Source organism: Medicago truncatula, chromosome 3 (genome assembly GCF_003473485.1).
Source record: "Medicago truncatula cultivar Jemalong A17 chromosome 3, MtrunA17r5.0-ANR, whole genome shotgun sequence".
NCBI lineage: Eukaryota > Viridiplantae > Streptophyta > Magnoliopsida > Fabales > Fabaceae > Medicago > Medicago truncatula.
This window is the reverse complement of record NC_053044.1, coordinates 2,815,793-2,839,425: the sequence shown is the minus strand read 5'-3', so window position 1 is coordinate 2,839,425 and position 23,633 is coordinate 2,815,793. Positions and strand designations below refer to the sequence as shown.

Here is a 23,633-nt window from a genome sequence, read left to right as displayed (position 1 = left end):
GTTGCAGCTGTTTTGACTTGCAATTAAGTTGTGCGTACTCAGTTCCAGTTATGTTGTTTATTAGCGAGACGCCGAGACCTAACTATATGTGCAGTGAAGAAGAATACTAGCAACACTCATTTTACTCTTCTTACTTATTGAGTAAAATTGATGTTGGTTCTACATTTTGGGAATGGTTCCCACATAAAGTGGTTAAAGTGAGTGCGGATAGCACTTTTTTCATGCAGTGATTATTAGTTGACTGATAGATACGGAAACTCCATGCATCCATGTTTGATTTCTGCTGCCAAGAACAGTTCCCTTTTACTTGATTATTGCGTTTTGGCGAGTTAGGTGGTAGATTTGGCAGAAATTTGTTACTGTTAATGTCAAGATGCCAATGTTATTGGAAAATATCCAATGTCTACATTGACCAAAATGGTCAGACCTAAATAAAGCATATCAATAAATTTTTTACAATCTCCATCCTATACCTTGATTTTATAGGTTGAATTAACCAAAAACTTGATTGTATATAGGCTTGATTGCCCCGTGCGTGGGAGGATATCCGAAAAGACAAGTCTAGGTATAGAGACTGATAAAAGTCTAGATAATCTTCATCTTACAAGCTGATTCTATTTTGTGAAAGGCTAAGAGATCACGTTTGCCAAACCCACCAACTCTATTCAAACATACTAGAAACAAGATAGGGAAGAAAATTGATTAACAGGAATAGTCATGCCCTAAAAGAGGCTATTTTCTTTATATATAGTTTAAATTTCCTTAACTTTAAAATTAAATTATTTATAATATAACTATTTTATTGTCTTTTTTTTTTCTTCAGTTTTTTTTAAGAAGTTCTGTCCAATTGAGGTAGTCTTATTTGAAATGTGTCGCGGGTCCTCTTAACTAGATTATTATTTTTTGAAAAGGGTCCCCATGCACGTCCTCCTAATTAACTAAAACCATCTAAGCATTAGTATCTATATTGGTTAAGCAAATTGAAGGTGTAAGAGGTTTTGATTATTACAAGGGTTAAAGAAAAACTCTTACGGTTCCTGTGTACTTAGCTCGATTGATATGAATATTACATATTATATGTTGGGGTCGAGGTTCGTAAAACACCTGATTTTAAGATTAGTGTCATAACGGGTTCAAATGACATATGTTATAGGATACTCCAAAGAGTTTATTGAGATTTGAGAGTCAAATCTATGTATATAATATAGGTCTTCATTACAATTTTAGTTTGTTTTTTTTTGTTTCAATAGAAAAACATAACAAAAACACAACCAAGTCTAATAGGGAAAATACCTATGACATCCACAAGAATAACATGAATGAGCTGAGTGGGACACTAGTTCCAAACATTAGGGAGCTTTCTTAACACCATTATGTTTAGCATGTTAATCCACATTAAGGATTAAAGGATTATTAAAGAAGCTTTCATCCACATTGTGGAATGAATTTGATGGTAACATATCTCAACATTCAGTCAAAAACAATTGGCGTGAAGTAAACTGTGGAAAGTGAACAAACAAAAACGTTTGGAAGTACTAACATTAAAGTCAGAATGAAAATTTTGTTTGATAATTATGTTATTGATGTGAAGTATCCACAATATTTTTCTATCAACGATACTTGAATTCGAGACTTTGCTTAAGGAATCAGAGTTTACTTTCATTCGGAGCAATATAATATTGATGTAATCCACCTCAGGTTAGAAGAAGGTGATTGCTACCAGTTTCCACCACCAGATGATGCACCTGTCAGAAGAAGGTGAGTTTAAATTATGTGATGACTCAAATCTTAGTTTTATAGAAGTTATGGTTCAGGGAAGAAAATGGTTTAGTTAGGGGACCTGCCAGTTGATAGGTTGATGACACACGGGAGAAACACCGAGATTCTTGGCTTCTAGTAATTAACCTACAAAATGATAATCTATGGTAAAGTGTTTCACGCAGGAGTGGAATGCGGGTTTCACGCTCAGATAAGTTGCACCTGTGTTGTGTTAGTAGATTGTAGGTGCATCAATTGGAACACCGAGTTTAGAGTAATGTTGGAGTGTGTGTAGCTATTGTTAGGATTCTCTGCTTCAATGAAATGAAATCCATGTGACATGGTTAATTAAATGCTTACATTGCCTATGTACTGAAGTTGGAGTTTGCATATGCTGAAAAAAAATTGTTTAGAGGAAATGTAACATCCGAGTGAGCGGTGATAGATAATGCAAGGAACCAACCAGACTTTGAAACAAGCTATATTGTCACATGTTGTTGAGTCTAGTGTAGCAGCCAAAATGATAAAACTATATTGTAACCTGATGCGTAGATGAAGATTGAAGTGTATGACTTGGAATTTATAAATAAATAATCGGTGAGGGGAAGTCGCAGAGAGATGAAACTATACAAGACCTTTGTTGAAGTTGTGGGATTTTAAAGATAAGAATGAGAGAAAATAATAAGAACCTTGAATGTTATTGATACTGACTTGATTGTAGTTTGATACCAAAGGCTAAACACAAATCCCTATTTACAGGGATAGACAAATTCAACCTTAAATCAAGAACAAATCATAATATTAAGATATATAAACTCTAATCCTAAGAGATGCTCTTATAAGGTTATAAACTAATTGCAGGAAATAACTTCCGATACTCTAATACAATATTAAAGATATTATAAGATATATTCTATGATTCTTACACTTCCTTTTTCAGCTTTCAAAAATAATCAAGAAATGATGGGTGGATGAAACCGGTTGGCTGAGACACATACATACATGTCCTCCTGATTAACTTCAAATCAACTAGGCATATAAATTTACAGCTGGGTAATGATAGCAGCATTAGCATCAATCTTGATTAGCCGAATAAACAAATTCATTCAAATGAAATGGTTTTGATTATTATTACAAGAGATGAAGTAAAGTTCTCACCAATCTTAAAAACAGTAAAGAACAGAAATATCAAAAAGACGTCTGAATGGAGTCCAGAAATACCCCCGATTACAAGATTTTGAGTCAAAGCTTCTCCAACCAAATTATACAACACCACAAATGACAAAAAGAAAAAAGAAGCCACAGTCGCTCAGTGAATGGGATCCACTTTTTGCTGATTATTGCAGGATGAGAGGAAATATTTTACTTTGAGCTGTATCGTGGAGAACCAAATTGCTGTCCGCATTGACACAAGAAACAATCAAGTCAGTTATCTCATAGAATTGTCAACTTAATTAAACACACTAAATCTTTTTCAAAAGAAAATGAAACATATAAAATAAAACGTTGATATAAAACTGAATGCTTTATAAGAGAAGCATTGCATGATCAGAGGAAAGGTACCTTCATATTTTGAAGCTTGCAAGACAGCAAAACATTCTCAGCTTGCAAAACAATGATCAGATGAAGTAATAGTGCAGATCTCATCATCATTGAATTTTGGGTCACTCGTGTGATGAAAGGATACAAGAGGAGCATGCTTGATACTCCAATAGTCATTTCCATTGTTTTGATCAATACTCTCAAAGAATTCATCTGCCATTTCACTGAAGTTAATAGCTTTGAGATTATTCAAGGACTTGATGCCGTAGGGTACCTCCATCAGTTCGGGGATTCTGTTCATGGTAAGATATTCAAGAGAGATCAAAGTTCCTTCGTCTATACAGATATACTTTACTCTATTCAAGCGACTGAGGTTCAGTCTCTTCAATTTTAGAAACCCTCCAATTCGAAAATGCAAAATTTCACCATCGTAGGCATCGTCCCATAGACCAAACTTCAGCAGGTTCGGCAAGTTTTTCAGAGATTGCAGTGGATCATTTTTCAACTTAGATAAAGCCAGCTTGATCTCCACAAGAGACTCAAGTTTTGGAATCCAATCAGGCAATGTATCTAATCTGGCTTTCAAATGAAGCCGCTGAAGTTGGTGTGGATATGAGACAAAATTCAAGTTAATGGTTTCATCCTCACCAATGGTAGTGATATTAAGATCTTCAAGGTGTTTCATTTCTACTATAACAGCACTTAAGGCATCCCCATGTTCTCTTCTTACATGCCTTAAACCTAACCTCCTTAACTGCTTTAACATTTTCATCTCGTTAATGAGATCGACTCCCCTATGTTTTACATCCACATAATAAAGTTTCTGCAATGAAGCCATGTTTTTAATACCTTTTTCCATCTTCACACCAGATGTAAAGCCCAACAGAGAATAATTTTCTTCATAGTTACGATGTAATGCAAGAAGGTGACGTAGCTTTGTGAGCTTGTTTATCTGACTTGGTATCTCACGCACAAGTGTGTATCTTATATCGAGTGTCTCTAAGTTCTGTAGTTCACCAACAGATTTAGGAAGAGCATGTATTTTTGTATTCTTTAGGTTTAAGTACCTTAAGTGGAAAAGACTCCCCAAATTTTTAGGTACATGATTCAATGATGTACCTTGAATGTCAAGTACCTTCAAAATCCGAGACTTTGAACCCAGTTTGCCCACGAAATGCTCCAACGACCCAGCTTTATCAAAAACATGAATAGCACGAAAATGTGAAATGTTAGTGCTCTTCAACACATCGTTGTCACTAGTGGTTATAGATAGGCGTCTAGTTTTTCCATTCACGGGTAACTCACCATCATCATGCACACAATGACAAAATCTTAAATCCTTTATTTTTGTAATGATCACTTCCCGCAATAAATCATGGACTTGACATTTATCAACTTTACCTTCAAAGTCAACATCCGAGACTTGAACCAGACTTCTCTGAATCAGTTCAGACAAGTACTCCTCTGCAACTTGCTCTGGAGTTCTTCTCCCAACTGATATTTGAACAAACCCTTCAGCTATCCATTGTCGAGTTATTCTCCCATGACTAATAGCATAGTCCTCTGGGTATAAACCAAAATACAAAATGCATGGTTTCAGGTAGTGAGGGAGGCCATCATAACTAAGCGACAAAATCTTTGTTAGACTCGTTAAATGGGCATTACGTTCCAACTCCAGGCTCAAATTTTGACTCACCTTTTGCCATTCGATCATGGTTTTAGATTTTGTTGAAAGTAGACCACCAATGGCTACGATTGCCAAAGGTAATTGCTTGAATTTTTGAACAATTTCTTTTGCCACAACCTCAAGTTCCGGTGGACAACGACCACCAAGCTCAGACCTAAATACTTTCTTGCAGAAGAGTTCCCATGCTTTGTTTGGAGTCAAAAGTTGCAAGTTGTGAACATGAACTAGAAATGATTTCTTGAAAAAATCTGCAACTTGCATCATTCTTGTGGTGATTATGATCCTACTACCTTTGTTGTTATTGGGCATGGCAAATTCAACCTGGTCGGAAAAATCTTCTTGCCATACATCATCAAAGAATATTAAATACCTCTTATGTTCTAGGTATTTCCTTACCTCTATAATCAGTAACCTGTCATCCATTTTGCGTAAAATCTCTAGATCAGGGTCTTCAGCTTCCTGATAAAATTGCTCCATCATTTTTATCAGTAATCCTCTCACAGTGTATGATTGAGAAACTACGATGCAAGCTCGACAATCAAACTGTGTTGTTACCTTTTGGCTGTCAAAAACTAGCTTGGCAAGAGTGGTTTTTCCTAGACCCCCCATTCCTACCACTGATATCACTGTGCGCTCGGCTGCACCCTCCAATAACCAACCATATAGTTCTTCTCTCGGGCCTTCAAATCCTACGATTTCTGTTTCTTCAATGAAAAGAGAAGACAGTCGAGGATCACGCCATCCTCCTGTGTCTGACTCTCCACATCCGTTGCTTTGGCACGAGGATCCTTGTTCATGCGAAATTTGGAAGTTATACCTCTCGCTTCTTTCCTTGATTCCACGAATTGACAACTTGATGTCCTGAATCTCTGATGCAATTTCATAACGGGGAGTCAAAGTCTTCATTAATCTTGGAATCTTGCATACCAAAGATCTGCATCCTGGAGAATTGGTCCTATGGATCAAAAGAAGGTATTCATCAATGACATCTTCAATGCGAAATGATGCATCTCTCACTTGCTTCACCCATGTTCTTATTCCATCATTGGCGTCCGCTTCATCTGCTGCCCTTCTATCTGCATCTTTGAGGAAGACTTGGATGCTTTCTAGTTCATCTTTGATGTCTGAAAAATCTCTGTGTACACCTCTCAGAAGCTTTGTTTCTTCTTTTAGGAACTGAAACACTTCCGACAAGGCTGATGATACTGCAGTTTCTGCCATTTCACTTGCAGAGTTGCAGTTATCCCCCAACTATGAATGGTGTGATGTGATTATTTTATCCAGTTGGTGATGCAGGCAGGCCATGCATTTTATTTTTATCGGAAAATATTTATTATTCCGTAATTCCAAAACCAAACGTTATCATAAATAAACGATGAGTCTTTGGAATTGGCCCACTTTTGTCTCTAACTCCAACTTTAGCATAAATAATGAAGTGAAGCTGAATAATTTGGCTATATGATACACACAAGATGTGAACACAGGAAAGTGCATAAAGCCACTTTTGTTGAATTGTTATCACATGGCAGTAAAATATGTTGGCATGTAATTTCTATGTTCACATGGGAAGTTACTATGCAAAGTTGAAAATTCACACGCTGCCATAAATGCAATTGGTTGGGGCATGGCTCTTTCACTAGTATACATAGCATGTCCCTTGCACCATTCTACTCATCCCAAATCAGTAACAACACAAGAACAAGTAAAACTTGTTTAGGGTAATGAGAGAAAAAATATAGAGAGGAAAAATAGTTTCTCCTAGTTTGTATTAGTTAGTATTCTCCTATTTATAAGAGAGAGAGTGGTGATTGTACTCTCCTTGTATTTAGAGAGAGTTCTTGTAATTTCTTCCACTTAGTGAGAGTTCTTTACTCTTGCCCTGTGGTTTTTTCCCTTATTTGTTGAGGGGTTTCCACGTAAAATATTGTGTGTTCAGTTCCTCTTTTCTCATCTCTTATTTTAGCTGCGTGATAATATTTTGTTACTCTGGTACCTAACAGTGGTATCAAAGCCGCTGGTTCGTAGTTGTTATTCCGCAGTAATAAACTAGTGGTGTGGTAAGAAAAATCTTAGTATGCTATGTGGTTGTGGTTTAAACTGATCTTCCACATCAGAAAAGAATTCTTATTATTCCGGTCTAGTTTGAATGAAAAATATTTGGTGTAAAACCATGGCAGCGAAATTTGAGATAGAGAAGTTCAACGGGAGAAATTTTTCCATGTGGAAATTGAAGATAAGGGCAATTTTAAGAAAAGATAATTTCCTAGACGCAATAGATGGCAGACCTGCAGATATCACTGACGAAAAGTGGAAAGAGATGGATGATAATGCCGTTGCCAATTTGCACCTAGATATGGTGGACTCGGTATTGTCAAGTATTGAAGAAAAGAAGACAGCAAAGGAGATCTGGGATACTTTAATAAAATTGTACGAGGTCAAATCACTCCACAATAGAATATTCTTAAAGAGAAGGCTCTACACTCTTCGAATGGGTGAATCCACATCCGTAACGGATCACATCAACACCCTGAATACGCTATTTTCTCAACTCACAGCTTATGATTTCAAAATAGCGGAAAATGAGCGTGCTGAACTTCTACTTTAGAGTTTACCAGATTCGTATGATCAACTCATCATCAACATTACAAATAATAACATAGCTGATACTCTTCACTTTGATGATGTCGCCGGTGCAATCCTTGAAGAAGAATCCAAGCGCAAGAATAAGGAAGAAAGGTCAGAGAGTTCAAAGCAAGCAGAGGCTTTGACGATGACGAGAGGCAGATCAACGGAACATGGCCCCAGTGGGAGTCAAAATCATGCTAGGTCAAAATCTCGAAGAAAGAAGAATATCAAATGCTACAGTTGTGGCATGAAAGAGCACATAAAGAAGGAGTGTTGGAATATCAAGAAGAATGGAGAGAAGAATTATGAAGCTTCAACATCTCAAGGATGTGTTGCAAGTACCTCAGATGACGGGAAAATCTTGTATAGTGAAGCAGCAACCAATTCTAAAGGTGAAAGACGACTCAACGATGTCTAGATAATGGATTCAGGTGCAATATGGCACATGACTCCACACTGAGATTGGTTTTACTCTTATGAGCCTATCTCTGAAGGATCAGTGTACATGGGAAATGACCATGCCTTAGAAATTGCTGGAGTCGGTACTATCAGATTAAAGATGCATGATTGCACCGTTAGAAAAATACAAGGAGTGCGTCATGTAAAGGGGTTGAAGAAGAATTTATTGTCTGTTGGCCAATTGGATGATCTCAGGTGTAAGGTCCACACTGAAAGTGGAATCTTTAAAGTAGTGAAAAGCAATCTTGTGGTGATGAAAGCAGAAAAGATCACAAGTAATCTATACATGCTTCTGGGAGATACATTGCAAGAGGCGGATACATCAGTTGCAGCAGCAAGCCAAGAAGAAACAATGATGACGTGGCATCAAAGACTAGGCCATATGTCATAACGTGGCTTGAAAGTCCTTGCGGAACGCAATCTCCTTCACGGGCTCAAAGCAGTAAATTTACCATTTTGTGAGCACTGTGTGATAAGCAAGCAACATAGATTGAAGTTTGCTAGAGTAACTACTAGAAGCAAACACATACTAGACTTGATACATTATGATGTGTGGAGTCACCGGAATTATCTCTGGGAGGAGCAAGATACTTCGTGTCATTCATTGATGACTATTCCAGAAGATTATGGGTGTAACCAATCAAGAAGAAGTCAGTTGTGTTTCCAGTATTCAAGGCATTAAAAGCACAAATAGAGCTTGAAACTGGGAAAAAGATTAAGTGCTTGAGGATAGATAATGGAGGATAATATGTAGATGACGAGTTTCTAGCATTTTGTAAACAAGAGGGTATTGTAAGGCAATTCACTGTTGCACATACACCTCAGCAGAATGGTGTGGCAGAGCGGATGAATATAACTCTCCTAGAAAGAACAAGAGCTATGCTGAAAACAGCGGGAATGGCCAAGTCGTTCTGGGCAGAAGCAGTGAAAACCGCCTGTTATGTAATAAATCGCTCACCATCAACGATGATTGATTTGAAGACGCCGATGGAGATGTGGAAAGGAAAGCCAGTAGATTATTCTTCTCTACATGTGTTTGGTTGTCCTGTGTATGTGATGTACAACTCTCAAGAAAGAACAAAGTTGGACCCAAAGTCTAAGAAATGTATCTTCTTGGGTTATGCTGACAATGTTAAGGGGTATCGCCTGTGGGGTCCCACTGCCCGCAAGGTTGTTGTTAGCAGGGATGTAGTCTTTGCAGAAAATGAACTGCAAAGTGAGCAGAAAAATGACAGCATTTCTAAAGAGACTGCTATAGTGCAGATGGAAGAAAAATCCAAAGAAAGTGATTCTTCAGAATCAGAATCAGTGCACGAAGTTTTTTTTTACAATTTTTAAAAAAAAAAAAAAAATCTCAAAGTCAATGATAAAGTGTCTAGAGTTAACACGTGTTATCTTGTCATTGGTTCTGCGATTTTTTTACAAAAAAAATAGATATATTAAAAAAAACGATATTAAAAATATTATTTTTTTTATAAAAAAAAATATCTCAGAGCCAATGACAAGGTGACACATGTCCACACTTAACATTTTTTATTAAACCTAACGGAAATCAAACAGAAGGGACCAAAACGAGACTAAAAAAAAACTTAAAGTACTCGATCAATCTTTTTTTCTTAGTTAAGAGACCAAAGTGATATCAGTTAAATACTTAAGGAACCAAAAGAACATTTAAGCCGATTTTTTTTTATACAAAATACCCCATGTAGATAATCATAGATTTTGGTAAAATAAAGACAAATGATAACAAATAGATAATAACATCTTGTCAAGAAAATAGAAAAAGTGTTGCTACATTTAGTTTTTTTTTTAGAGAGTTTATTATTATTGTTAAAGAGGTGTTACATTGAGCTTTGTTATGATCAAAATACTTTTAGTGCAATGTTATGTTTAATTTTTTTTGAAAAAATGTTTTAATTGTTTTGAAGTAACATTTCATATAGATTTTTTTTTTTTTTTTTATACAAGATATCCCATATAAATAATAATACATTTTGGTAAAGCCAAAATAGAATTATATACGAAATAGGATAGTCCCAAACGCACAAGGTGTGTCTTAGAGACTACCTCAGAAACCAAGAGTTACAACGGTTACAAACAAAACACACTAGAAAAACATTAGCCAATACCCAAACAAACAAGAGGGCATGACCACCATTGCTGAGTCCCAAAAACAAAGGTAGCTTTTTTAGCTTTCAACCAACCTAGAGACAACAACTTAATCTTATCTAGTAAACAAGGGATGGGGGTAACAACATGATTAAACATACGGTTATTACGTTCATTCCAGACTACCCAGGCACATAGAAGTCATATTAGTTGCATAAACGAACGTCTAGCAACACCACCACCTGTCAAATGAGTGAACTGTAAAAAATGATTTGAAATATTATCTGTATCCACCCCATATCACCCAATCCAATCGCGCACCAAATGCCACAGAGAATCAAAAGTATCGCACAATAAAAATAGATGTCGTGCCGATTCAGGATGACCACAACCAGCAACACACGAGGACATGTCAGGCGACAGCACCCGTCTAGCAATCAAATTTGTCCTTGTTGGTAAACGATCACGGATGAGCCTCCACGCAAAAACGGAAACCTTCAAGGGAACCTGTTTGTGCCACACCAAATCCATAGCATAGTCGGCGACCTGAGGTATCCGAGAGATTAACAAACTATATGCACCTCGAACTATGTATCCACCAGATGGGTCCGGAAGCCACACCCAGCTATCTGAAACATTAGGATTCAAGGAAACATCAAGAAGTAAAGCCCTACACTCATCTAGCAACTCCTCCTCCCACTGCCATAACCTACGTCTCCACCCCCACACCCCCCCCCCCCCCCCCCCCCCCCCCCCACCGCTCCGAATCAACAGAGAGCAAGTCGGCGACGAACATAGACTTATTCTCTGTTAACTCAAACAACCGCCTAAACCGCACACAAAGAGGAGCCTCCCCTATCCACCTATCAGACCAAAACGAAGTGTCAACCGCACACAAATGATAATAAATAGATAATAACATCTTGTCAAGAAAATAGAAAAAGTGTTGCTACATTTTTATTTTTTTAGAGAGTTTATTATTATTGTTAAAGAGGTGTTACATTGAGCTTTGTTATAATCAAAATATTTTTAGTGCGCAATGTTATGTTTAATTTTTTTTTGAAAGAATGTTATGTTTAATTGTTCTGAAGTATAAAAACTGAAATAAAATCATTTATACTTTATTTTTTTCTTCATATAGTCTAAAAGTCGAAATGGAATAGATTTAAAAATAAAATTTTAGCAAAACATTAATTTAATAATATATAAAATATTTATTAAACTAGTAAATTTAAATGATTGAATATATATATATATATATATATATATATATATATATATATATCTTAAATATTAATTGATATAAATTTTAATATAAATTAAGAATGTCCTTTTATGTCATTTTACATTTATTAGGTAGTTGAACCGCTAATTTTACCAAACACTTTAATTATCTTATCAACTATAAGTCACTAGTTATCAGCTATCCGCTATAACTTATCAATCATCATCTACCAGTTATAAAATATCAGTTATAAACTAGCTTATAAACTATCTACTATTTTTACCAAAGAGAGCTATCCAAATTCTTGTATTGCAAATGTATAAATAAATATGACCAAATTTATATACGGTGTCTTCTTCAAAAGCAAATCATCTCATCTCCTTTGATAAAGAATAGAGTAGTAATATATGTATAACTATTTGAGACAACTTTAATGATAATTTTCATTTTCTTTCTTCTTATTGGTCCAAAACAATGGAGAGAGAAAAAAGAAGAGAGAGAATAAAAATATAATGTGAGTATGCGAGAGAATTTGTCAAAAAGTTGTAATAAAGTGGGTGTATACATATCATTTCTCTAAAGGATAATAATGTATTTCCATATAAAAGATAAATGATTTTGGGATAAGAATATTTTATTTATACTTCATGAAATTAGAATGTTAACCCATCAGATAAGAACACAACATAATGACCTAATTAATTGTTCGGAAAGAAACAAAAGAGACATGCTAAATTGTTATGAAAGAAACAAAAGAGACATATGCTAAATAATGATCTATTTTTAATTATGATACGGCGGGAACAACTAACAATTAAAACATAGATTTAATCTTTATGCTGTTACCATTCAGATTATATAATCTGAACTGATTTTCTCATGAATTATTGGCACAAGTGGACATATATGAGGTGTTCGAATATTATAATCTGAAGAAAAAAAAAAACAAGGAAGGCTCCCTATACATGGAATTATGCTCTTCTCCCAACATATTTTGCTCGCTCCCAACTAAAAAGTCCATAATAACCTTGCGTGAGTTAAGTTACGCTGCGTTATAATCCTGCGTGACTTAAGTCACGCCGCTGCGTGACTTAAGTATTATATCACAGCAAAATAGAAACATAACCCATTCACTTTTAAACCATCCAAAATATGATTTTTCTTCCACCAAGCGCGAATTTCACCAAACTCAACCAAATCAACATCAAATCAACAAGCAAGTGTTGCTTATCCTATTACATTGCTTTTTTTTTTTTTTTGTTAAAATTTTTAATTTTTTGTATGAATTTTACATTTTTTGGTTTTTAGAAATTTGGTTTGCATGTTAGTTTTTAGGATTGTTAGTGATGAATTAAGTTAGGAATTGTAGTTTAGATGTTGTTTAGAATGCAATGTGGTAGTTTAGGGTTTAAAAATTGTTAGATTTTAAGTTGATTGAAAGTTGGACTCTAGGTGTTTGATAAAACGTCTCAATAAAATTTTGTTTGTTTTTTGGATTGTTAAAGATGAAATTAGTTAGAAATTGGTTTGTTATGGTTGATTATAGTTAGTTTGACTGCAATGTGTTAGTTTATGGATTGAAATGACACTACTGAAATTTAACTGTTATTGAATAGTTAGAAATGACACAATATCTGTATGAAAAAATCATTGATTTTTTGCTTTTTGAAATGTTGTGCAAATATGTCTCAGAGGCTTGACAGAATGAGGGGAAATAGGGAGTCGGCTACAGAGAGTGCACGGAGAGAAAAAGTGGCATAACGCCCTCCTATGGCTGGTCGAGGGAGAGGTGTAGGCACGATGTTTGGTAGGGCTAATGAAGCGGAGGGTTCATCTTCACAGGCAGCTACGTCCCAGATAGTGGACCCGACGTAGAATCAACATCAGTATGAGGCGTATCAGCCTCAGTATGAGCAGCCTCAGTATGTGGAGGCTCAGTATGAGCAGCCTCACCAGGAGGAGGGTGAGGCTTAGGGGGAGCCGGCTATGGAGTTTGAGGCTGGACCGCAGGGCTTTCCTGGGGGCCTTATGAGTTGTCGCTTTTATCGAACTTCTGTAAACATGTGGCATGCAGGCTATGACTCGATAAAGAAGTAAGTTCAACTAGCTGTTAAATAAACCGTTCAAAATTGAAATTTACTAAGTTCAACTAGCTGATAAGATTGAAACTAACTAACTAGCTGTGGTGGGTGGAAAAAGTGATTTAGTTTGGAGGCCTGATGATTGTTGGTGACTTGTCAGCGCACAAAAACACCGAGCTGCTTAACTGCCAGTAATCCACGTAAGAAATGTTAATTTATGCGGGAGTGGAAATCAGTGTTAGCACATCGCGATGAGTTGCAACTATATATTGTTTTAGTAGATTGTAGGTGCAGTTGGAACACCAAGTTTGGAGTAGCTGCATTTGTTAAAGATATTTCAATAAAATCATTTCTCTGTTTATTCAAATCTGTTCAGTTTTGAAAATTCTTTCTTATGCCAAGAGAAAGGTTTCTAACACAATAAGTTTCCCTATGAATCTTTAAAGAGTACAGCAAGTGATTTCAACAGCTTTAGGAATGAGTTGATGGACCATGATCCTTTGAAGAGAATTTGATAGCAAGTGATTTCTTGCAGAAATTTGGTGTATGTTGCAAGTCATCTACATATTTTAGAAAATATGCAGCGATTAAACCTTATGCGTAGATGAAGAGCGAAGTGTATGACTTTGAATTTATAAATAAATAGTCGGTGAGAGGAAGTCGTAGAGAGCATAAACTAGGTCTAGGGGCAAGTTTAGACCATACAAGACCATACAAAATGACGTCCGAATGGAGTCTAGATATACGTCTTGATTACAAGATTTTGAATCAAAACTTCCACAATCAAATTATAAAACACCTCAAATGATAAAAAGAAAAAAGACGCCAAAGTCATTCAGTGAATGGAATCCACACAGTCTTTTCTTGATTATTGCAGGGTGAGAAGAAAATATTTACTTTAAACTGAAGCACCTTAGAACAAAGTACGTCATCTTCGCGTAATATCATTGAGAACCAAATTTCTGTCCGCATTGACACAAAAAACAATCAAGTCAGTTATCTCATACTCAGCTTAATTAAACACATTAAATCTTTTTCAAAACAAAATGAAACACATTAAATGAAACGTCGTTATAAAACTGAATGCTAGTACAAGAATGCTTTATAAGAGAAGCATTGCATGATCAGAGGAAAGGTACCTTCATATTTTGAAGCTCGGTAGGCAAAAAAATCATTCTCAATTTTCTTGTGACTCAATGGAAGACGAGTGAATAGTGCGAATGGCATAATCAAAGAATTTTGGGCCACTCGAGTGATGAATGGATACAAGAGGAACATGCTTGATTATCCGGTAGTCTTTTCCTTTGTCTGGATCAACGCTTTCAACAAATTCAGCTGGCATTTCAGTGAAGTTAATAGCTTTGAGTTTATCCAAGGATCTGATGCCTGAGGGTACCTCCTTCAGCTGGGGTATTCTGTCCATGGTAAGATATTCAAGAGAGATCAAAGTTCCTTCGTCTATAAGGACAGTATGTACTCTATTCAAGCGACTGAGATCTAGTTTCCTCAATTTTAAAAACCCGCCATTCTGAAAATGTAAAATTTCACCATCATAGGCGTTGTCCCATAGACCGAATTTCAACAAATATGGCAAGTTTTTCAGTGACTGTAATGGATCATTTTTCAACTGAGATAAAGCCAGCTTTATCTCAACAAGATACTCCAGTTTTGGGATCCATTCAGGCAATGAATCTAGTTTAGCTTTCAAATGAAGTCGTCGAAGCTGGGGTGGAGACGAGACGAAGTTCAAGTTAATTGTTTCATCTTCACCTATTGTAGTGATATTAAGATTTTCAAGGTGTTTCATTTCTACTATTGCAGCACATAAGGCATTCCCATGTTCTCTTCTCACATGCCTTAAACCTAACCTCCTTAACTGCCCTAACATTTTCATCTCTTGAATGAGATCTACCCCCCCATGATCTACCTCCACATAATAAAGGTTTTGAAGGGAAGTCAAGTTTTTAATACCTTTTTCCACGAACACACCCGTTGTAAAGCCTAAAAGAGAATACTTTTCTTCGTAGTTACGGTGGAAAGCAAGAAGGTGCCTTAGCTTTTTGAGCTTGTTTATTTCACTTGGTATCTCACGCACAAGTGTGTCCCTTAAATCCAATGTCTCTAAGTTCTGCAGTTCACCAACAGATTTAGGAAGAGCCTGTATTTTTGTATTCCTTAGGTTTAAGTACCTTAAGTGAAAAAGATTCCCCAAATTTTTAGGAATATGATGCAAGGATGTACCTTGAATGTCAAATACCTTCAAAATACTAGACTTTGAACAAAGCTTATCCATGATATGCTCCAACGGTTCACCTTTTTCGAAAACATGAATAGCACGGAAATGTGAATTGTTAGCGCTCTTCTGAACATTGTCGGGAGTAGTGACTATAGATAGACGTCTAGTTTTTCCAACCGCGATTGATTCGTTATCTTCACGCACAGAATGACAAAAACTTAAATCCTTCATTTTCCTAATGATCACTTGCCGCAATAAATCATGGACTTGACATATTTGAACTTTTCCTTCAAAGCCAACATTTGAGACCTGAACCAGACTTCTGTGAATCAATTCATACAAGTATTCCTCTGCTATATGCTCTGGAGTTCTTCTCTCATCTGATTTAACAAACCCTTCAGCTATCCATTGTCGAGTTAATCTCTTATGATTAATAGAGTAGTCCTCTGGATATATACCAAAATACAAAATGCAGGGTTTCAAGTAGTAGGGCAAGCCATCGTAACTCAGTGATAAAATCTTTGTTAGACTTGTTAAATGGGCATTACGTCCCAACTCCAAGCTCAGATTTTGACTCACCTTTTCCCATTCCATTATTGTTTTATATTTTGTTGAAAGTAGACCGCCAATAGCTACAATTGCCAAAGGTAGCTGCTTGCATTTTCGAACAATATCTATTGACATAGCCTCAAGCTCCGGTGGACAGTGCCCATCAAGATCGAATCTAAATACTTTCTTGCAGAAGAGTTCCCATGCTTTGTTTGGAGTCAAAAGTTGCAAGTTGTGAACATGAACTAGAAAGGATTTCTTGAAAAAATCTGCAACTTGCATCATTCTAGTTGTGATTATGATCCTACTACCTTTATTGTTGTTAGGCATAGCAAATTCAACCTGGTCAGAAAAATCTTCTTGCCATACATCATCAAAGAATATCAAATACCTCTTATGTTGCAGGTATTGCCTCACTTCTACAATCAGTGATTTGTCATCCAATTTGCGTAACTTATTTGGAAGAGGGTCTTCAGTTTCCTGACAAAATTGCTCCATCATGTTTATCATCAACCCTCTCACAGTGTATGATTGAGAAACTGCGATGCAAGCACGACAATCAAAGTGTGTTGTTACCGTTTGGCTATCAAAAACTAGCTTGGCAAGAGTGGTTTTTCCTAGACCTCCCATTCCTACCACCGAAATCACCGTGCGCTCAGCTACACCCTCCAATAACCAAACAGACATTTCTTCTCTTGGGAATTCAAATCCTACAATTTCTCTTTCTTCAATAAAAAGGGAAGACAGTCGAGGATCACGCCATCTTCCATTTTCTGTCTCTCTAGTGCTGTTGCGGCTTGATGATCCTTGTTCATGTGAAATTTGTAAGTTATACCTCTCACTTCTTTCCTTGATTCCGCGAACCGACACCTTAATGTCTCGGATCTTAGATGCTATATGATGACGGGGAATCAAAGTTTTGACCAGGCTTGCAATCTTGTAGAATGAAGATCCACCGCATCCAGGAGGACTGGATTTTGCCATATGCATCAGCCGATGGTATTCATCGATGATATCTTCAATGCGAAATGATGCTTCGCGCAGCTGCTTTACCCAAGTTCTAATTCCATCATTTGTGTCTGCTTCATCTGCTGCTCTTCTATCTGCATCTTTGAGGAAGACTTGAATGCTCTCAAGTTCATCTTTGATGTCTGAAAATTCTGTGTGTACACCTTTTAGAAGATTTGTTTCTTCTTTTAGGAATCGGAACACTTCATCAAGGGCAAATAATACTGCAGTTTCTGCCATTTCACTCTCATCTGATACTGCTAGACTATTGGAATGTGTCTATCAATCTAGTACTGTCTTTTTCCTCTCAGTAAAATTAAGCCTCAAAAGTCGAATGAAAGGAATGCCGTTACTTTTGTTATCAGCATATGGTAACGTGATGAGCGGAACATGATTAGTTTTGTCAACTTGGTATTATATGCAGACCATGTTTTCTCCAAGATTTTTTTTATTAGTTTGTAATTTTACCACTGAATGTGGTCAAGTATGAATTGTTGTTTTATTCAATGCTTTTATTTATGCTACCCCATTGAAATACAACAGGTTTAACCGATAAGAAATATAGCTTTGAGACCAGTACCATTAAAGAGTCTCATATCGGATAAAAGATGGCCGGTACATGTGTTTATAAGTGGGTGGAATCCTCACCTCACAAGCCAGTTTTGTGGGGTTTTGTTAGGCCCCAACACAATTTCTAAGAATTATGCATATGTCTTTCAAGTATGGTTGAATATTTAGAAATATGTGATAATTTATTGATTATCAAGTATTAAGATGTTTTGTAGGGTTGTGTTAAGCCGAACCACAATTTCTAAGATGATATTAGAGTTTCCTGCAAGATTTATTGGGCCACCTGCTACAAGTTTCTACTAACGAGATGGTCTAAACATGTGTTTATAAATGAGGGTAATCCTATCATAGTTTCAAAGAAGGGGGCTTATGACTTTCAAGTATGGTTGAAGATTTAGAATTATGTGATATGATAATTTATTGATTATTCATTTCTAGGAAACAACCGAGTATATCTAAATTAAGATCATCTGGGACCAGGGACCACATACTAGAAAACAAAATTTCTGTTCTAGTGGATGTTAGCTTCCAAATAACTTGTTTATTGTAGGTGGACCTGTTTGACTATAATGAATATGGTCACTACTACTAGGAAGTTACTTAACTAATTATATGCAACCGTATTTTTATCGTTTGACATGGATTTTGTTATGCAGTAATTATTTTTACATGGATAGCTGGCATGGATGGATCATATTTTAAGGTAAAAATAGAGTAATTATGTTCTTTATATAATAATCATCATACTTGGTGAATGTGATCTTATTCTAAACTGAGTGCGCCCCCAAAGATTAGGTTTACTCAAGTTCAAGATGTTTTCACTATTACAAAAATCGGAAATACTTGTAGGTTTGCATCCAAGATTTTCCGTTTTCACTCTGTTGATAATTTATCTTTTGAGTAGTTGTCTCTCAATCAAATCATTACAATAAGTGTGATCTTATTTGCTTTGCGGACTTGATACTATCTTTGAAATCATGATTGAACCTAACACAATCCCACAAAACCAACTTATGAGGTGAGAATTGCCCCCCACTTATAAACACATTGTTAGACCATCTCATATCCGATGTATGACTTTTAGTCCATATAAGACCTCTAGTAATGTCCTTTTCCTCTCGGTAAAATTAATGTTCAAAAGTCAAAGGAAAAGAATGCCGTTACTTTTGTTATAACGTGATGAATGGAACATGATTAATTTTTATCAACTTGGTATTAAATGCAGACCATGTTTCTCAAAGAAAAAAGGTTTATTATTCTGTAATTTTAACACTGAATGTGATCAAGTATGAATGATTGTTTTATTCAATGCTTTTATTTATGTTTATCCATAGAAATACAACAGGTTTAACCAATAAGAAATATAGCTTTGAGACCAGTACACATGCAAAAAACATTTTTTTTTTTGTAATGTAAAAAATATGGTTGAAGATTTAGAATTATGTTATAATTTATTGATCATCAATTTCTAGGAGCAACTGATTATGTTTAGATAAGACTCAATATCTTATCTGGAACCACATGCTAGAAAACATTTCTTTTGTTTCTTATAATTCCTCGGGCCTTCAAATCCGTGCTTGAATATAAGTAAATCATGTGTGACCTTGCCCCTTTTTGACTTCAAATTTTAACATAAAATTTGGGCTGCCATAACTAATAAAATGCAAATGTATGTAATATGTAGAAACATATTTGTTGTGTAGTAATTATTGTTTCATATGGATAGCCATGTCATGGATTGATCACACATTTAATGTAAAAATAGAGTCCGTCCTTGTGTTCTCTTTATCTCACAAACATCATACTTAACGAATGTGATCTTATTCTAAAATGTGAGGCCTCTAGTATTGTATGTGATCTTATTCTGATGATGAGTCAAAGATCAAGGTGAAGGAATGGGGAATAGGTGTTTGAGGTGACGAAGAAATGGACACTGCAAGCAAATCTGATGAAGAAATGATCAACATAATTGTTTTTTCCTTCTACGTTGTTTTTTAATTTGTTTTTTTTTAGTTTTTTAATTTAATTTTATTATTTTAAATAATGTTTTATTTTATTTAACTAATTATCAAAAATAAAAATGCCACATGGAATATATTTAATCACACATGAGATGAAAACGGATCGTTCGGCTTGCCACACAGACAGACTCTGCTGACATATGCTACATGAGGGATAAAAATTGAAGAATCTAATATGATAGGCATGGAATCAAAACTTCTATTTAATAAGGAAATAAATCGGAATTCACTAATATTACATGGACTAAAAGCAAGATTAACCTATAATTTTACCATTTTGTGGCTGGAAAATTTTATAAGCTTTTGCAACGGAGCTGTAGCCAATAAAAATACCTTGAAGAGCTCTCTTGTCTAATTTATCTCCCTTGATTACAAATAACCAAATATTTTAAGGAAATTCAAGGAGGGTTTGTAACCATACCAAGTCTCGAATGACGTCTTATCCTTTACTGCTCTTGTAGGAAGCCTATTTTGTAGATAAACAACAGTTATCGCCGATTCCGCCCAAAATTACTTGGGCAAGTTCTTCTCATGCATGCAACATACATCGGGTCATATCCAATATAAATATGTCTCTTCTTTCACTAACTCCATTTTGTTGTGGAGTGTATGAACGATCAACTAATAATGAATGCAAACATCATCACAAAATTGATCTAATGCTTCAGAAGTATACTCTTTGAAATATGTTACATGAAATTTGATATAGACGGGAAGGGTTGTTTGCCATCTCCTTGGATTTTAGTTGTAGCAGGCCCTGATGATGATAATTATCGAGTCTTTTGTGCCACAAATTTGTTACATTTTCTTTCATTTGAAAAACAATTTGTTCCTCATCCAATGGATTTAGAGGAAAACTTTTTCCTCTCATTTTCACTTTGAAAATGTCTTTGTCATCACCATCTTTAAACAAGCAACTTTCGTTTTCAAACAAAATTTTATAGCCCCTTTCAATTAATTGACCAACACTTGATCAATTTCAAGGACTTATAACACATCAGAAATGAACTTTGTACTTGACTAGGTTGAGATTGCTATTGTTCCTTTTTCTTTTACAACAATATAGTGGCCATTTCCAACCCGAACATTCGATGAACTTGCACGCTTAGTTCTGTGAATAAATCCTTATGTGTCATGGGGTTAGTACAACCACTGTTAATAAACCAATTCTCACTTGATTCGATGCTAGAGAAACATGTTGTAACAAACAAGTAATCCTCCTCCTCTTGACCAACATCCTTTGCCCCATCACTATTTTGTTGATTCTTTTTTCTTACATATAACAACTTCACGTCCCATTTGATTACACAATGCACTTAGCATCAGGTCTTCTCCACCCTATAAATGGTGAATGACCTTTCTTTCCACAATGTTGACAAGGTGGATAAGATTTTCATCGAATTTCATTCTTTATGTTTTGCATTGGCTGATGTTGATCCTACTCCAATTTCACCAAAATCTTTTTTGAATTTTCCCACATTTTGATGCTTTGCTGCTAAACTCGTTCGACTGTTGTGTCCTCTCTCATCAATCTTCCATGTTCTTGCGCCTTCAATGCATTAAGCAATTCTACCAAAGAAATTTTTGAGAAATCCTTGGATTTCTTTATGGTAGCGATGATCGCTTAATATTTTTCGAGTACCGTTACAAGAAATTTTTCAACAATTCTTAAGTCAGTGAATTCTGAACCCAAAAGTCTCATGTTGTTGCAATATTGAGAAGCTTGTCAGAGTAATCTTGAATCGTTTGGAATCCTTCATTCTTTGAAGTTCAAATTCCCGAGTCAAGTCCAAGACTTGCATGCCTTTAATTATTTCTTCTCTTTCAAATTATTTTTTAGATAATCCCATATATTTTTTTGGTGATTTAAAGGACATTATTCTTGTGAAAATAGTGATTGAGACAACATCAAATAAGCATGCCGTTGCCTTTGCTTTCTTTGTCTTTTTATCCTTTTGCACTTTTATTTGTGTCATGGTGGGATTGTTTTGAATTACATGAATTTAGTAATTTTTTCCACTGCTTCCCAGAAATCTAATGCTTCCAAATATGCCTTCATACACATTGCCTAAAGTTGGTAGTTACTTCCGTCAAAAACCGTCGGAGCAATTCTAGAGAGAGTTGCTTCATTTTCCACGACGTTAAACTTGCACAGAGATCACTTAGGAATAGGGTTCTAAATACCAATTGTTGTTAATTTAAGAAAATAGGTGCAGGAAATGAACAAGAGGAGAAATAAATGCTTTCATTCATGTAATTGATCTATAAAGGAAACTGAACATACACCGCCTCTTTTCCATATATAGTTTCACAATACTAAAACTTCCGATAACTACCACAATTAATTTAAAAAATAAAAAAAAGTTACTAAAATAAAAATATCCAACACATAATACATAAAGACTCCACATCAGCAGTCCTAAGCATGATAGTGTTATTTTTTTCTTTCACTTGTTCTTTTCTTTTTCCAAAGTCCTCCCCTCCTTTCCTCTCTTGTCCCGCAAATAAAGCCTAAAGTTTGGCACATATTTTTATTTACCCATCAATAAAAGGTGGATATAGTTATCTATATTGGGGAGTTGACATCAATAAAAAATTCATACAGTTATCAACTTTTTTCTTTTGTGTTAATCCTTAGGTTTATAGGAGAAAGAACCATGTAAGTCGAAGTTTGTCGCCCATGAGGTAAAAATAGCTTGACCAAGAATTGTTACACCCACAAATCGAATTCGATTATCTGAAATGTCACGTCTTTGGTGAAGCTCATTAACCACTTGAAGCCAAATTCATATTTTATTGATGAGTAAATTGTTACATCCACGTATCGAATTCGGTTCTCTGGAGCATCACGTCTTTGGTGAAACTCGTTAATCACTTAGGCCAAATCCATCTTTTATTGATGAGTAACATAATACCCCTGTTTCTAATTATTAGACCCTTTTGAGAATTTTTTTTGTCTCTTTTTGTAAGACCCTTTGATAATTTTAATTACATTAATTATTTCTTTACCAACATATACCCTTTGGTATTTCCTTAGAATTCGAGCGAGTAGTACGGGGCTTTGAAGTTGTAGAAACCTTTTGAGGGATGGTATCATATACAAATTTAATACTATTATCAACTTTCTTAATTCCCGTGATTTTGACAAAAAACTCTTATATTTAGGGATGGAGTTAGTATAGTTGTAACCCGTAAATATAGATTCTGCCATGATAGCTCAACCATTGAATTGCTTTATGTAGTATTGCTGAGTTAGGAAGAGTCCAATGGAAGTAGGAATAGATTTAATACCTAATAAGAGAGTTGATGGACCATGATCCTTTAAAAAGAGAATTCGGCAGCAACTCAGGAATTGGTTTCTTAAACTTTTACAGAAATTTAGAGTATTCCACATGGCAGCTGGTCATCTACGTATATTAGAAAATATGCAGTGATGAAACCCACTGTAGATGAAGAGCGAAGTGTCTGACTTTGAATTTATAAGTAAATAATTGGCTGAGGATTAAATAAATATGGCTTAATTACTCTTTTGGTCCCTTAACTTATTTTTTGATTTCGTTTTGGTTCCTTAACTTATTTTTTGGTTTCCTTTTGGTCCCTTAACTCTAATACATTCATCCTAACATAAAGGACCAAAGTGGTTAACGGAGGAAGAGTTAAGGGACCAAAACGAAACCAAAAAGTAAGTTAAAGGACCAAAACAAAACTTTTAATAGTTAAGGGACCAAAACGAAACTAAAAAATAAGTTAAGGGACAAAAACG

The 23,633-nt window shown here is 35.5% G+C and overlaps 2 protein-coding genes across 2 annotated transcripts; both read right to left on the bottom strand.

Annotated features, from left to right (window-relative positions):
- Positions 1-2,863: 2,863 nt before the first annotated feature.
- On the bottom strand, positions 2,864-6,379 carry LOC25488529 (disease resistance protein RPM1). The gene is made up of 2 exons (XM_013603413.3): positions 3,322-6,379; positions 2,864-3,153 (listed from the first exon to the last, which is right to left on the bottom strand). Exon 1 carries the CDS (start codon positions 6,206-6,208, stop codon positions 3,359-3,361), a length of 2,850 nt encoding a protein of 949 aa, XP_013458867.1. The 5' UTR covers positions 6,209-6,379; the 3' UTR covers positions 2,864-3,153; positions 3,322-3,358.
- Positions 6,380-14,149: 7,770 nt separating this feature from the next.
- On the bottom strand, positions 14,150-17,697 carry LOC11416338 (disease resistance protein RPM1). The gene is made up of 2 exons (XM_003598367.4): positions 14,626-17,697; positions 14,150-14,448 (listed from the first exon to the last, which is right to left on the bottom strand). The coding sequence occupies exon 1, from the start codon at positions 17,517-17,519 to the stop codon at positions 14,664-14,666; it is 2,856 nt and encodes a 951-aa protein (XP_003598415.1). The 5' UTR covers positions 17,520-17,697; the 3' UTR covers positions 14,150-14,448; positions 14,626-14,663.
- Positions 17,698-23,633: the final 5,936 nt, after the last annotated feature.